The 16,663-nt window shown below is 64.7% G+C and overlaps 1 protein-coding gene across 1 annotated transcript in view; it reads right to left on the reverse strand.

The window, feature by feature from the left end:
• Kif26a (kinesin family member 26A) overlaps positions 1–16,663 on the reverse strand; it is a 36,360-nt gene that overhangs the window by 14,872 nt on the left and 4,825 nt on the right. Inside the window, exons 4-6 of the mRNA XM_013012834.1 lie at positions 14,964–15,105; positions 7,147–7,590; positions 2,013–2,200 (exon numbers count right to left, since the gene is read on the reverse strand). Of these exons, the coding sequence (XP_012868288.1) occupies positions 2,013–2,200; positions 7,147–7,590; positions 14,964–15,105 (774 nt within the window). The remainder of the gene's footprint in view (positions 1–2,012; positions 2,201–7,146; positions 7,591–14,963; positions 15,106–16,663) is intronic.

Consider the following 16,663-nt stretch of genomic DNA (forward strand, 5'->3'; position numbering starts at 1 on the left):
AAGGAAAGCAGGGAGATGCTGCCCAGCAATCTTCCCCAGACATCTACATTCCAGGTCCCAAAGGTGACCTGGACTTCCCGCTGGGGGCGCTATCCAGCTCCAGACCACCAGTTCTAGCTAAGGGGATGCCAGGCGGCCAAGGCTAGCCCTGCCCAGTGGGTGTTAAGGAGCTCCCGGACTCCTGGGGGGCCGTGCTGCCCTGGCTGTGCCTGCGGAGGCTGTGCAAATAAAAGAGAGACGCGGGGGTGGGAGACAGAGCCCAAGACTCACCCAGGATGGCGAGGGGACAGCACGACACTCCTGACCCTACCCCGCTATGCCTCAGATTCCTCCCTCAGCCGCAAGCCCACCCTCTGCCCCACGCACCCCATGAGCCATCCCACCCTGGAGCCTGCCGGGGCCAGCGCTGCCCCTCCAGGCCCTGGGGGAGGGTGGAGGAGGAAACAAAGGAGGCACACTCCCCACGTGCCACCCACAGGCGGCCACGGTTCCATTGTCTCCTGTGCACTCTGAGCCTCGGTCTCCCACCCACAAAGCCTGGGAGCCGGCACGCGCCCCACAGCACCTCCAACACCATCCTCAAGGGGCTAGCCACCACCGACCCCAGCCCGGGGCCCACCTGCTGGCACGGGCCCTGCCCAGACACCCACTCCAACCCGACCCATGGCCTGCCACCTGCGCAGAAGCCAGTGCAATTCAGCGAGCCTAACAGGCTGGAAGTAATGGCAGCAGCCCCCTACCCCAGCCCTAGCTTGTTTCTTTGTTTCTATGGTAACTGCCCAAGGTCAGCTCTCAGCACGGGCAGAAGCAGCTCCAGCCTGGGCTGAGACAAAAGGCGGCCGGGCCTGCTCAGCCTGCTCTGCCGGGGGCTCCCGGGGGCTAATGAGCCGGTGTGGGGGGGGGCAACACGGCCCGCACACTTCCAGGAGACCCCACCTCGCGCCGGGAAGGGGGGGAGGGGGCTTGGACTCAGGACCAATGGCGACATAAGGTCTTTCTTCTCAGCTCTAAACATTTCAAATCCTGCCGCCAGCACCGCTCTGAGGAACGTGGCGGCAGCAACCACAAAGCCCAAGCAGAGGGGGACGTGGCCAACTGCAGGTCTGCCCCCTCCAGCAGCCATCCACCCCAGACAGCACCGCTGCCCCCGGCCACGGGGACTCCCGAGCCGGCTAGGAGGGGCTCCTGTCCCCGCCCCCCCCAGTTCCCCAAGGACCCCAGCCAAGCTCTCTGCCCCTAATTGGGGTGAAGGCTGAGGCCACAGCAGACCCGGGAGGGAGTCTGCACAGCACGGCAGCCTGCTCATCAGCCAGCGCGACAATGCCCTAATCATATGCCCTGTCACTCCCCAGTCAGGGCCCGAGGTCCCCCCGGACCGACGCTGATAAGGCTCCCACCTCCCTGCCTGCCTGCCTCTGTGATTCATGGACAAGCTGATCAGCACCCGGGCGGGCTGCTAATGGGACAGTGACCCGCAGCTGGGCTGCCATTACCACTCATTACCGAGATGACATCCTGCAGTCCTCGTCCCTCAGGCCACCGGGGTGAGCGTGGGACCGGGCAGACCCAGGCTCTGCACAAGCCGCGGCCAGACCCAGGAGGATCCACTCCCACCTCCCCCTTCCAGAGCCATTCTCTCCGCCCAACCACCCATCCACACAGTCCCGGCCCCAGGACCCGGGCTGAAGGCTAGGCCTGCAGTGAGACCTCGGAGGGGGGCCCAGAGGCCGCAAACTTCTGGCCCGGTCCACCCCAGGCAGCTGAGCTTCAAGCCTGGGACTCAGGGAGCCCATATGCTCCAAGCATGGCCTAGCAGGCGGGCCGGCCATCCACTGAAAGCGGCGGAGCAGCTGTGGCCCCAGACAACCCCCACCCCTCCACTATGCACGGGCAAGACCACAGCCCTCCGGGGAAGAACCACAGGCCACCGAGTCTCCGAGGGGCCTCATTCCTGTCCACGCAGCCGCACCCACGCCACTGCCCGGGGGGGGGGGGGGGCCCAGGAAACGTACCTGATGAAGAAGGAGGCTGCGGCAGACGCCGCCGAGCCCCCTGCGGAGGTGCCTGGGGCCGGGGTGACCAGGGCCGACGTGCAGGCCGCCCCACGGCTCCACGGCCCGGCCGTGCCGTCCAGGCCCGCAATGGGGGTGGCATCGCGGACAGAGTCCGCCACAGCCACGGCAGCCACGGCCGCCTCCGCCTGTGGGAATGGAGAGTCCAGGTGAGATACAGGACCGGCAGAGGCACCCCACACACGCCCAGACCTGCACTCTCCAGGCTCGGCACCCTGGCACTCTTAACCATGTGGCCAGAAGGCGCTAGAAATCAAGGCTAGGCCACTGAGGCCCCGCAGGGAAGGCCCACAGCCCCGGCTCGGGGCTCTGACGGGCCAGCCTCGGCGGGGGCCTGCTGACCTGCCAGGACTCTGACTTTCCAATCCTCCCCCTCACAAAAGACAGTGACCACAGGGGTCAGGTGGATGGACTCCCCGTGCCCTTTAACTCCTGGGCCTTTTGGGAGCACCCCGAGGCATAATTAGACAAGAATCCACAACAACTGTTTGTCATGAACGCTAATTGCTCCACGCACGATCATGTACCGTGTTCCCATTGTCTGAAATACTACTGTGGCATTTCCAACTAATTAGCTAAAATAAATTCCACAGAGGGAGGTGGCCTCGTCTGAAGCATGGACGTAATTCAACGCTCCCCAGGACAGTTTCCACCGAGGTCCTGTGTGTACCTCGGCCCCGGGCTCTGGAGGGGGAGGGGACGCAACCCCAGCAGGGCAGGACGGGACACCGGGGCCCCCGGGGGCTGCCGTCCCGAGGCCTCCACAGCACCAGCTCCATGTGCTCCTGAGAGGGGTCCACACCCCTGCCCACAGTGCCCCAAATCCTGGCTGGCAGTGGATGGGGTTCCCAGGCTGAGAAGATGTGCCTGGATGTCCCAGGGTACGGAGGCCAGCCAGAACCCCCACGCCAGGCAGGACTGGAGACCCTGGCAGGTGGCCCTGCTGTCAAAAGGGCAGCTGCCCTCACCACAGGAGAGGGCCTCATCTCGCCCACTCCACGGCCAGGACCAGCCTCGAGATACTGCCCGGGACACAGCAGAATCAGCTCAGTCCTCGGAGTGTCCCAAGCATTAGGCCAGTGTTAGCCCAGCACCCCCGTGGCCTCTGGGCAGGGAACACTCCCCCAGAGCCTAGAGAAGGAACGGCAGCGCCAGCAGCGGCAGCAAAGGGCAAACGTGGAGCAGGAGGGTGAGCCCGGGCAGCTCGCTGGGTATGGTGCAGCAGACCACACTGGCCACCCACCCCTACATGCCCTCAGAACCCAGCCTGGCCACCTCCCTCCCTCCCAGCCACCCCGCGACCTCACACGTGGATTCCTGTGCACCCAGTAACGGGGACTATGAAAGGCCCAAACCTTTTCTCTGAGCCTGAAGTGACAGCACAAAAACCGTGAAGCTATGCTCACCGTGGGAACCACGCTCCTCAGAACAGAGCGGGGCTTCACTGAGCACAGCGGCGGCAGGGTGGGGCTACGGGTGAACATGCACTGCCTCCTGCTCTCTGGCACCTCCGGGTGGGCTGCACCACCGGGCGGAGAGCCCCGGCCAGGCCCGCCAGCCCAGGACATGGGCTTGCTGCCGGACACAGGAGCAGAGGGCGAGGCTGCTGCCGCTGCCCCGTGGGGCCACTCCACCCACGCCTGCGGGGCCCAGCCGCCCCCCAGCAGCATGTCCGCTTCCAGCCTGACATGTGGCCCAGCAGGCGGCGCATGCCTGCGAGGCTGAGCCTCCACACTGACCTGTGCCAGGAATCCCGCACGCGCTCAGCTCCACCGTCCCACGAGCTGCCGTGACACGGCTGCGTCCACCGGGACGGCCACGGCCAACTCCTGCCAGAAGCAGAGCCCAGGCAAGCGCAAAGAAGCCATCCCAAAGCAAGGGCGGAGTGGGAGGGCCGGCCAGAAGGAAGACCACAACATGAGGGGAGAGGAGACGGGGCGGGCACCAAACAGAAAGCGTGATGGCACACAGCAGCAACGGAAGAAAAGCATGAAGAGAGGAGAGAGCGTGAGCGGTGCCCGGCCGGGGCTGGCAGTGCAGGGCCCAGCCAGCGGGGCACCCGTGTCCTCTCACAGCGTGGGGCCTTCCCCACAGGCCTCCCCACACACGCTGGCACAGGCCTGCCTCCTCTGAGCCCTTGGCCTCCACCACCCCGGACTGGCCTCCAGCGAGCCCAGGCAGCGCTGGGAGGGGGGCTGAGGGAGGTGTGGGCAGGCAGCTCAGTGGGGGGGGGGCGGTGTGGGCAGGCAGCTCAGTGGGGGGTGAGGTGAGGGCGGGCAGCTCAGTGGGTTTGTGGTAGTGAGGTGAGGGCGGGCAGCTCAGGGCTGACAGCAGCCCCCCCTCTGTGCAGGGGCACCGCCCATGGAGGGAGGGGGGCTCAAGCCCAGCTGTGCCATCTCACCGGCCCATGAAGCCCTGATCTGTCACCCAGAGGCCTCTGGGGCAACCCCAAGACAGGAAATCAGCCCGTAGGGCTTCGTCCTGACTGAAACAGGTGGGAGGGGGTGTTGTCCCTCTTCCACAGAAAGTACACTGAGGCCCACCCTAGCAGAGTCCAGGGGCACCAAGATGAGGCCCAAGCCTAGCCAGTGCCCTTTCCTCCCAGCGTCCGGTCGGCCCCGATGGCTCAGTGGCACCCAGAACCGCACAGAGCTCTGAGCGCAAGGCAAGCAGGCAGGCCAGGACGGCAGCAGAGCCCCCCCCGCCCCACGCACCACCCAACTGCCATGGCGGGGAAACCCGCTCCCAGGGCCTCCCCCAGGCTTCGGCCGCTAACCTAACCAGGAACACAGGAAGGGCCTGCCCGCGGGGCGGGGAGCGGGGCCTGCGGACCGCACTCTCAGGGCAGTCAGGGTGGGGACAGTGGCTGATTCCAGCTGCCACTGGCTGACAATAGGGAAATAACAGCCTGGCTGGCTACCAGAGTTCCAGAACAGTCTGGACACTAAGCAGGCAGAAGGGACCAGACAGGGCCCCTCTCTACGCTCAGGAAAATAACACGGACTGTGGGGCTGGTTTCAGCTATACTGGCTGCAGCCAAGACACAAGGCAGACTCTGCCTGAGGCTCAGGACAACCCCGGTGCCCTGGGTGACTCTTCTCTCCTGGTGATGGATGTCCAAGTCCCCCCTTCCTCTGCCTCCACAGAGAGAAGCGTCTACTGCGCTCACGGCTGCTCCCCCCACCCACACCCCGAGCTGGAACCATGCAGCCCCCCACCCCCATCGCCCACCCACACCCCGAGCTGGAACCACGCAGCCCCCCCACCCCCATTGCCCACTGCCCAATCCCACTCTCGCCAGGGCCTACATTTGGTCTGTGACAGATTCACAGCGCTATACTCCAGAAGTGTTTAATTCTAGAGTATACGGCAGTGTTTTATCACTCCAGGGCCGTCTCTAATGATCGATGTCACGGTGTGGAGGAAGGAGGGGAGGAAGAGTGCATTACCTCATCTGAACCCTAAAGTTCTATTTATGGTTCTAATAATCTCCCTATTGATTGTGGGGACTGTTCTCTAATTATAAATCCATTCCTACCTACCCGAACACAATCGATGTGCACATAAAGCGAGGAGGGGGTGTCTTAAATGCCCGCATTTTATGGCACTGCTGGCACACGGGGCCCCGCCACCAGCACCACAGTAAAGACCCCACGTCAACCTGCTCAATTTGGGGTCAGGCATACTGGCCGGCCATGGGCGCCAGCGTGGGGACACGGGAGGGAAGATGGTTCGTGAGCTTCTTAACGCTCAGGCCTCACCAGTTTCCCTCGGGGCCGGCCCCCTCCAGATGTCCACCGGCACCTTCTGCACCACACCAGAAGGTCCAGGAGGCCCAGTCCCCACCCCAAGATCCCTTCCGGTTGATACACGGAGGAGCCCTGTGCTATCATACCAGGAGCAATGAGGCCCCTTGCTGGATGAATCAGCCAACCAACAAGATGCCGTGGTCCTCCTCTGTACCCTAACCCTAGAGCAGAATGGCCTCAAAAGACTGGCCTCAACAGGCAGCTCCAGAACCAGCTCCAGAGGAGCCAGGCAGGCTTCTCGGTGGCCTCATCCCAGGGGGTGGGCCTGTCAACTGAAGAGATCTCAAAACATTGTCTGGAGGGTGTGGGACTTCCCTGAGCCTCCGTCCACCCTCCTGGAATGCCTGCTGGCTGGGAGACCACGGGTGAGGGCTGGCCAGCCCATTCCAGTCTCTCACAGCCAGAGCCACATACCCGGAACGCAGATCCTGTAGACAGTGCTCCTCGCACCCACCTACGGCCTGGGACTCCCCCTGGCCTCTGCCCCCTCCTACAGCCTTCCCCACGGGGGCCTCACGCCTCTCCTAGCTCTGCTGGCCATGCCCTCCACCTGCACTAATCAGCACCCCCTCCCCAGGCTGGGCCTCTGGCTGGGGACAGGCAGGCAGCCCCAGAGCAGTGTCTCGGGTTGGGCAGGGGCCCTGCAGAGTGGCTGACACAGCCACGTGGCCACACTCCCTAAACTCAGACCTTGCTCTCCAACATCCCAGAAAAGTCCCCCTCCAAACCCATTCTCCCAGCTGGAAAATAGACGGCACAGGATGCTGGGGACACCCAGACACAGAGTGGCCACCGAGCTTGCTTCTCAGGCCACGTGGCCGCTGTCCAGCCACTGCAGGGCCCCCTGGTGGGTTCCGTGGGGAGGGCAAGCTGGAGGGACCAGGCCCAGCTTGGCGGGCGGGCCTGCAGCCCTACTGTAGACCCGGGGCCTTGCCCTTGGCTCCAGGCGGCCTGTGTCCATGGAGACGGTGGAGGGGGGGGCAGCCTGGCTTAGCTCACTCCTCACAGGCAGGTGCTGCCCGCTCCCCACCCCAGGAAGGGTCTGGACTCATCTCAGCCAAGCTTGGGCCTCTGCCAATCCACAGCATCACAGGCAGGCTGGCCAAAACCATCTGCAGCCACTCCCAGGGGTGAGAGACCCTTCCCACCAGCGCCACGCCCGGGGACCAGCGCCACGCCCGGGGACCACCTCCCACTTCCGGGCCCCATGGCGGGAAGGCACCGTGCCAAGCCCCCAGCTCCGCTCAGCCCACTCGGGCACTCACCAGGCAGGTGGGCGGCAAGAAGCTGTTGATCCTTGAGAGACCCCACACGCCCTCCAGGCACTGCTGGGCCTGGATGGTGACGGTGCTCAGAGCACCCCCAAGGCCCGCGGGTGCCACGGACACCTGGACGCTTGGTCCGGACGGCCAGGCTGGGCCTTTCCTCCTGTCGGGCCCTGCTGGGGGCTGTCTCCCCGCAGGGCCTACCGGCCCAGGTGTGTCCTTGGAGTTGGTCATGGTTCCGGGGCTGGGGGCTGGGATGCCTCCTCGAAGGACATCAGGGCCACCGCGGCCGGCCGGGCCCTGGAGCAGGTGCAGGGCCTCCCTCGTGAGCTGGTGCAGGTGTGTGGCACAGACATCACAGCGGCTCTCGGCCTCCGGACGGCATGCTGGCAAGACCCCGGGTGCTGGGAGCTTGTCGAGAAGCAGAGCAGACAGGCAGGGATCCTGCGGACAGCAAGGGACAAAGCCGGTCAGCGCCAGGACTCACAGAGCCCGGCAAGGAGCCCGCCGTCCGACTCGGCCCCCACGGCGCAGCAAGCTCCCACACCAACCCAGCACTATCCATAACCAACTAACAAGCCTGAGTCATTTCATCCATGGGATCCCAGCAGGAAAATAATTATCAGAGCTTAATGGTGAGGTCTGCAGGACCCTTGGTAGCCTCCTGCTCGTGGCTAAGATGTGCTTGCAGCTCCTGGACAACCAAACCCGGCAGTAGAGATGCTGGGAAGCTCAGGCAGGAGGCCAGTGAGTAGAGACCAGACCACAGGGCCTCCTTCGCCCTGCTCACCAGGCAGGGCGGGGCCTGCACACCACAGGCTGCCCTATTGCTCCTGAGAAAGAAGTGAAATGTGGAGCTGCTACGTGTGACCCGGGGAGGGAGGCCACCCCATCCCTGAGCCAGGGATGTGGGGCTCTGAACAGTGAGGGCACTGGGCAGAGACGGGCAGGAGCCGATGCCCACTGGGGAGCAGGGTGGAGGGCCACACCTTCCACAGCAGCAGAGGAGGAGGCAGGGCCTTGTGAGCCTTGTCAGGCCCAAAACAAGTGACTCCTCCCCGCTGCTTGGCCAGGCTCCGCCCACCCTCCCTCCGCAGCCCCTCAGGGCCAGAGGCCGAGCCTGGCTGAAGCTGGTCCTGCTCTTGAAGGCACTGGCCAGCCCCAAACACAAGGCAGGGAGCCCTGGGTCACACGGGCAGACGTGGCTGTGATGAGGCTGGAGTGTGCGCGTGACAGCTGGCTAAGAGCTCCAGGTCTTCCCTGCAGACCACTCCGCGCACCCCAGCAGCCTGGCCCGGGCAGACCCCAGCGCTCCGCCGGCCACACACAGGCCTGGGCCTGATCCAGCCACCCAGCTGGCCACGGAAGAGGCGCATTCATTCCTCAGACGTGGAAACCAAGGCTGCCGTCCCACAGGGGTGACATTCCCTGGGTCTGCTGTGTGGTCAGCAGCCGTGGCCACAACGCACAGGAAGCTCCCACGGGCCACAGCCGTGCCCTGGGGCACCCAACACTGAGAGGGGCAGGGACCCACCGTGGCAGGGGCCTGGGGTCTCTCTCTTCCTCTGGCCCCCAGGTCCACGCCACACTCTGCAGCCTAAGCCCCTCCCCCACAGCCCCAGACAGAGGAAGGGGTGACCCCTGCGAGGCCCAGCACACGCCAGCCGCCTGATTGGTGGGCCGTTCCGGAAGGCCTGGATTGTCTCCAGGCTCTGAAGTGCCTGGCAGGCCTGGTCCTGATTAGCCAACACCCCGCTCCTCCTGCGCCCCAGGGAATCCACTGGCCTCGGCCACTGGGAGCTCTGCAGGACTGAGGGCCGGGCAGGAATGCTGGCTGGTGGGGGCCAGCTCCAGGCTGAGGACAGCTGCCCATTTTCCTGTCCACTCCTTTTTGATTGGGCTGGTTTTTCCACTCAGCAGGGGGCTGTGGAGGGGAAGGAAGTACAGCCTGCTGGAGCCATTAACCCAACTTAAAAGACTGGGGCCCCGCCCCCAACTCCAGCCCCAGGCCCTGGACCAGCAGCCCAGCCCAAACCAGCCCAGCCCAGCCAGCCCTTTGTTCTGGGGCCTCTGGGGGATTCCCTCTACCACCCCAGCTTCGGGATCAGGAAGGCAGCCCTAAGAGTAGGGCAGGGGCCAGGAGGCAGGTCTGAGGGCAAGGGCCAGGTGGGGCTCTGAGGCCACAGCCCGGTTTGGGGACAGGATCTCTGCTAGGTCAAGGAAGTCCATCTCCTGGAGACGATAACTACCCCACACTCGGGGGCCCGCCAGCCCCAGGCTCAGGCGCAGCGGGGTTACCGGTCCATCACACAGCAGGGACACCCTGGGTCCCTCAGGCCAGCCAGGCTGCAGTGGGGGACAGAAAGGGGAGCACAGGGACCCAGAGCCTCTGATCTGTCTCACCATACTGTTTGCTCCAGGGGGATCAAGACATCTCCCCAGGGGTGCACGTGTGCAGGACAGGCAGGACAGCAACCGCAGAGCACAGTCCCGCGCCCGACCTTCACGCCCGACCTTCACGGCTCCACAGAGGCCTCCGAAGGGCGACACCCTCCCCCCCCACCCCCGGCACCCACTACTCCCTGCAAGCACCACACTGAGCTCAGACCCCAGCCTGCGTCCGGCTGCTCTGCCCTGTCTGCCCGGCTGCTCTGCCCTGTCTGCCCTCCTCCCGCCCACCCCCCCCTCCCGTGGCAGCCGCTTATGAACTCTGCTTCCTCCAGCCAACATCTTGCCCCTGATGGGACCTGGCACGTCTGGAGGAGGAGGGGCCCAGCCCGCGCAGCCAGACCCTTCCCCAGCCCCCGCCACATCCCCAGGGGTCAGCCCCCACGTTTTAAGATCTGCACCCCTGAAAGCCGGGCGCCCAGCCTGCTACTCACCCGAGTCAGTGGTTTCAGAAAGACAGTAATTACTCCTCTGCAAAATATTACTTTTAATTTCCTCTTTATGGTCTAATTAAACAGATATTTTACTTGCACTTGGAAAGTGTTTTTCTTACTCTGATTCAATTGAACGCTGCGCTCCCCACACACCACACAGTAGGTTTGGGGGCCTCTCTTACTTGAAAATGATGACTTTTCAGCTTTTATTTTGTTTCTGGGGTCTCCGAGCTGCTGTAAGTAATCCTTCCATTTCCTTCTCCGTGCACAGCCGGTGCCTGGCCTGGAGATGTGTGGGCTCCAGGCCTGACCCAGCCTGACCAGCAGAACAGACACCCCCCCTCACCCGGCCACAGCAGACCGGAGGCCACCAGCCCCGAGGGAGACCCCCTCGGAGCTGTCATGGGACCCCAGCTCCCTCAAGCAGGGTGGCTCAGGGGAGACAGGCCGCGGGCCTGAGACCCTGGCCTCTCCTGCCGGACACCGCAGGGTGCGAGCAAGTGGACAGCCAAGCCCAGGACCCCGCTGCCGTCCTGCTGCCATCCCCTCCGCCGCATCCTCCCTTCCCTTCCCAAACAAAGCCTCTAGGCTGTGACCCCTAAGCTGCTCTTTCCGGAGTTCACAACAGGTCCAGGAAAGGACTGGGGCTGCCTGCGGGGCCAGGGGCTGCTCCAGAACATTCCTCTGTCTCCAGCAGCCTGGTGGGGCTGGGGGCCCAGGGGCCAGGGCGTGCTGAGTGTCCCAGCCTGGAAATCGCCAGTGGGGCTCTGCCCTCGGCCCCGCCCACCCCTGGGCCTCTCACTCAAGGCCCAGGCTGCAGGCTGTGGATCTGCAGTTCTGAAAGCGGAGGGGCATCCAAGGAGGCAGGCCAGCCCACCCAGCACTGCCCAGCACGCCACCCCAGCCCCGTGCCAGGCGCAGCCCGGCCGGACTGCTCCGGACAGATCCCCCCATTGAGCCCTCCCCCTCAAAGGCCTGCCCTGTTCCCCGCCACTGGCCTCCCTGCCGGCAGCCAGGCCCTGAGACAGCAGGCCAGGCAGGCACAGGCAGCCTTGGGGAGGCCGGGACAGTGTGTGGAATAGGCTGCAGCCAGTGGGTGAAGCACAGAGCCCCGTGCACCTCCGTTTCCCCCCCTGAGCTTCGGGGCAGCAGTGAATCTGCACTGCAGGTGCTGGGGACCAGGCCCAGAAGCTGGTCACAGGGGAGCCTGCCGGTGCCACTGGCTGGGCCGGCCGAGGCCAGGCACCCCGGGCGTGCACACAGCCGAGCCAGGCCCCTGCTGCTGCCGGCAGGAACAGCACCACTAGCCGCCCAGGTAAGTGAGGAGCCGCAGACCTGCCCTAAACATGCTCCCTTCAGAAGACACCCGAGAACCCAGGCAGGGTCGCGGAAAAGACCCGGCTCAGCCAAGCCCTTCCCCAGGCTCTGGGTAGGAAAGTCAGGTGCTGCAGATGGAGAACCAGTCTGTGAGGGCACCCTGTCTCCAGCCTGCGGGCGGGCACTGTCCCTCCTCAGAGCCGCTACGCCCTTTGCCCACACAGCTCTGGCGCTGACTGGACACGCTGGCTCTGCTGCCCACCCGCCCACCCAGCTCACACTGCAAGGCCACCAGATGAGAGCACGAACCCAAACCCACAAGAAGCATCTGGCCCCAGCACCAACCCAGCCCAGACTCCAGGCAGCACAGGCCAACTTCCTCCCCTCAGAGGACCTGTGGCCACAGTCCCGTGTCCCATCCTCACCCAAACTCAACAGCGAGGCCCCGCCCCACGCACCAGGGACCTGCCTCCACCCTGCTCCCGCAGAGGGAACTCGTGCCCGTGTCACCCGGAGGCTCCGAGGCCCCAGTAGCAGTGGACATGCACAACCAGGTCAGATGACTCTGGGGATCTACCCCAAGCTTCGCCCTGGCCGCCGCCCGCTTCCCCCTCCTGGAGGGCCTCCAAGCCGACCTCCCCAGCCCAGCCCGGTCCTCAGGAGCAGAATGGGTTTCTGGGCCTGGAGAGTGAGGAAACCAGGGTATCTATCTTCAGATGCCTTCCCAGGCAGGCGGAAAGTGTAGGTGCCAAGGAGAGAGGTGCCCAGAGCTGCCCGAGGCAAGCCAGGGAAGGCTGGAGGACAATCCCTCAGTCCTGGGCGGGCAGGAATGGTGAGGCCTCTGGGCTGTGGCCCAAGGCCGCAGGCAGGGACCGCAGCAGGAGGGCGGGGTCCCGAGGAAGGCCCTGCAGCCTGAGCCTCTCTCGGCGCAAAGCACCGAGCAAAGTCCAGCCTGGCACATTCCATCGGCCAACAGGCAGTGGCCCAGCCTGACCTCATCACCCAGGGTCAAAGGTTCACACACGCCACATGTCAGAGCGGCCACCCGGGACCAGCCACAGCAGGCGCCAGGCATGGCCCTGGGCCATGAAGGACCATCCATCCACCAGCTCCACAGGCCAGTCCGGGCCTGCACACCCCCGCTGGCCTCCTCCCGCTGGAAGCCTGCCACCGTGCCCAGACAAGGCTGGGAGCACTGGGTGTCTGCAGCCAGCCGCATACCCCAGAGAGCCCCACCTGAGATGCAGCCCTGGCTACAAGGACCCCCAGCCCAGCAGGAGCAAGAGAGACTCCACCAGGGACCCTGCTCACAGATGGAGAAACTGAAGCCTCTGGGTCCTGCCCCAGGTCCACCTTCCCGGGAGAATTTCCTTTGGCACAGCGTTCACCCCAGCAGAGTGAGAAGCTGGAGCCCCAGGGCAGAGGCCAGCCTGTCCCGCAGCAGAGGGCACCGAAGGGCTGTCTGGGCCTTCTAGACGCACCTCAACTGCCCGCGTCCCCGTGACCCGGCCAAGCTGAGCAGACCAGGGCCAGCATCCGCAAGACATGCTCTGGCAGACACGCAACGAGAGCCGGTCACTGCTGCAACCCACAAGAGTGACCAGCTCCGTCAGACCAGCTTGGTCACCGCAACAGGACGGGAGGAGGGAGACTGATCTACCGTGAGTTTCCCGGCAGACGGGGAGAGGGGATGGCTCTTCCTCGTAGCCCTTCTGACTCCCAAAGATGAGGCCCTCGGAACCACAGAGGGAGATGAGGGAAGGCCTCGGGGCCATTCCCTGGCCCGCCCAGGCCACCGCAAGCCCCGCTTACACAGCAGTTCACACAGCAGTTCACGAGGCCTGTGTGGATTCCCTGCCTCCCCCCACCTCGGAAGAAGGGCAGTGAGGCCGGCGGACACCCTCAGTCCCTGCCCAGTCCCTGGTACAACAGCTGGATTCCCTCACACAAGACAAAAAGCTATACCAGCCCCTGGACGGCTCCTCTACCAACTGTGACCCCTGGACATAGCTGACCCAGAAGAGGTCAAAGGACACCAGCTCCTATCTCGGGTCATCCTCTAACGTCCGCTAGCAATGGCGGCAGAGGCCTCCACCAGCAGCCAGGCCTCCACCAGCCCCTCTGCCTCCCATCGGCAGCCTGGAACCCCAAACTTCCCAGCCAAGCCCCAGGAGCAGACTGCTTCCCCATGAATCACCTTGTCCCCTGCCAGCCAAAGGGGCACTGCCCCCCCACACCTGCCCCGGGTGCCACCTGGGCTCAGGTGGGAAAGAGCAGATGCCGCCCAGGCCCCACCCCGCAGTACCCCAGGCGGCCAGCCGGCAGGCAGCAGGTGGAGCCCAGGCCTGGCTCCCCACAGCAGGGGAGAGGGGGGAGGCAGGGGAAGGGGGGATGGCAGGGGAAGCCTCCGGCCTGGCTCCCCCACCCAGGGCACCTTGTTTGGAGGGCCACAGACCCAAGGTCTCAAAATCACAATGTAACGTCAGAGCTGGGGGCCTTGCAGACAGTTCTCAGAGGCTGGGGAGAGGAGGACTTCCTCCCCCTCACCCAGGTGGAAAGAGAGGCAACCGAGAACCACACACAAGAGAAGAGGCCGTACAACACACACACACACACACACACACACACACACACACACGCACAGGCAAGGCGGTCCAGTGGCTCTGAGGCACTCGGAAGGCAGGAGAACAAGACCCCAGCCTCAGATGAGCAGGAGGTTTGCAAGAGCTAAATGAGAATCGATCCTCTCCCAGTTGGGGTGATAATCAATTCAGTGCTGGTATTGACACCTCAAATGTCACAGGGTCTCTGGAGGAGCCGCCACCTCCCAGGGGCACGTGTGGCAGCAGCTTGTGACCCAAGCCCCCACCCCACCCCAGCGGAGAAGGGACCTCTGCGGCAAATCTGAGCACCGCCCTGCATGGGACAGTGTCAGGGAACAGAGCAGGAATCCGGCCCAGCCGCCCCCACAGAGGTGCAGGAGGAAAAGCTGTCCCTCAGCCACTCAGCACACATCCCGTGGCCACTGTTTTCACCTGGCGGAGCTGCTGCCTGGAGTGGGCTGGGCTGGGGACAAAGATTAGGGGCTATGGAATTGGTAGCCATTTCACTGTGGCAGATGAGGACACAGGACGGGGAGGGTGGCAGGCTCGGCTCTGTCCGGGGAAGGCCCTGGCTCTGGCCTCAGAGGAGGGCACTGCTGTGCATGGCGCGCCCCCTGGGAAGGGGCCATGAAGGACCACAGCAGTGGTGGCAGAAGGTCTGGGGAGAAGGAAGACATCTAAGACAGAGGAGGAGCGTGGTTCCAGACCCACAGAGGATGTGGCCCAGACACCACAGGAAGCCAGGCCACAGGTGTGAATCCAGGCCACGCAGGCATCCTAAGCCAGGGGACAGACCTGGAGACCGGGGGGGGGGAGGGGAAGGGGACACAGTGGGGCCCTCCCACACACCCAGGCCCCACGGCTTCTCAGACGGGGCGGGACAAGCCTCCCCTGGGCGCTGGGCAGGAGGAGGATGTTTCCTCCTTCCTGGACTCAGAGGAGAGCAGCGGGCAGCAGGGCGGTCCTGGACACCACAGCCCGCCTTGCCCAACACCGGTCTGCACGGCTGCCACACGGGCACCGCAGAGACCAGTTCTGGGGCAGAGAAAGGGGACCAGGAGTCGGCAGAGTGAGTGACCAGCAAGCTCCCGGTGATGGAGGCTGGAGGCCGGCAGGGCCCCCGGGGCACGGGCCCCAGCCTCACGCCGCTGCTACGGCTGCCAGAGAGAAAGAGGCAGCTCCCTTCTCTGCAAACCCTTCAGCTGTGCTCAAGAGTTCACCTCCCTGGGACCAGAAATAAGAACTAGACCTCTCTGGAAGACCCTAGCCGCGCACTAAATGGCCCAGGGCCCGTGCCTGGGCTCCGAGGCGTCAAAGCTGGGCGCTCACCCTCAGCAGGCTGCACACGGCCTCCTTCGCCTCCCAGGAAAGAGCCTGTGCCACGTGCACTCTGAGCCACAAAAGCAACAGGACAGGACCCACGGAGGCGGTGCGGCCAGGCTCCAGGACTCGGTCCTCTGGAGAATGACGAGGGACCTCGCTGCCCTCAGCATGGCACTCCAGGCCAGCGGGCCATGCCCAGGTGACAGAGGAGGACACCTGGGGTGGGTGGGGCCCAGGGCAGCCAGAAGCCTGGTCCACTGGTGCCAGTGCCGCCCAGGGCCAGGGGAACCCCCACCCGGCGCTTGTGAGCTACAGCCTGTCTCAGAGGCCAAACTCAGGGGTGTGGACCCTCCCCCATCACAGAAGGGAGACCCTCAACTCCAGAGTCAGCTGGTATGGACTCCATCCCCCCCAACAGCCCTGAGCCTGACCCTGGCCAGCTGCCCTGGGGCCTGAGAAGCAGCACAAGGCAAAGTCCACTCCGCCATCCGGGAGGCCAGCTCCACCAAGGAGCCCCTCCCAACCCTGGCCAGGCTCCTGTGGGGCCTCGGGAGCCCCGCCCGTCCCTCAAATGGCATCTCTGAGGGAGCCCTGCCATCTTTTAAGTTAGACTCAAGCCATCTGGGGTGCAGAGCTTGGCAAAGGAGCCACAGGCTCCTCCCAGGCCAGGCCCGTGCTCTCTTCCCCCACACAGAGGCCGAAGCCTCCCCAGCCCTGGCCGGTCCCCAGGGGTCTGCCCCGGCCCAGAACCACACTCAGGGCCGCACCCAGACCACACCAAGTGCTTGGAGCGCTGAGTTTGTGTTCAGTGGGACTACATGCACTTCCCAGACTCCTTCAAAGAGCTGCAGGTCAGAGGCCGCTTCCCCTGGGCCCGCAAACTTCCAGGCGTATTGTTCCTGGAACAATGGCTCCTTCCAGGCCGGCCAGCCCCAGAGGCCTGGCCACTCACCACAGCAGGGCTGCAGCCTGGGAACCCAGAGGCCTGGCCACTCACCGCCCATGGGAGGCAGAGAGGTCCTGGATGGGCGTAACCCACATGAAGAAAGTGGGACTGGGTACCCCAGAGCACCCCATCGGCAAGGGGCAACCGCCCCTTCTCCCCTGCCCGGAAGTCCTCCAGACCCAGGCCTGCCAGGGCCCAGGTGCCACGGTTCCCCCACACCCAGTAACCTCTTCTGGTGGCTGGTGGGGCTCTGCCCTGGTGGAGTACGTGGCTGGCCACACACAGAGAGTCAGGCACGTGGGGCAGACACACACACAGACACACACACACAGATGCACACACAGACAAGTGGTTCCAGCTGTGGGACATCTGCAGCTAAGGAAAGAAAAAAACCCTCCTGCAAGCTCCCTCCACCCGCAGCGGAAACCGGGCCGCGCAGCCCCAAC

This window comes from Dipodomys ordii, unplaced genomic scaffold, assembly GCF_000151885.1.
Source record: "Dipodomys ordii isolate 6190 unplaced genomic scaffold, Dord_2.0 Scaffold2, whole genome shotgun sequence".
In the NCBI taxonomy this organism is placed as follows: domain Eukaryota; kingdom Metazoa; phylum Chordata; class Mammalia; order Rodentia; family Heteromyidae; genus Dipodomys; species Dipodomys ordii.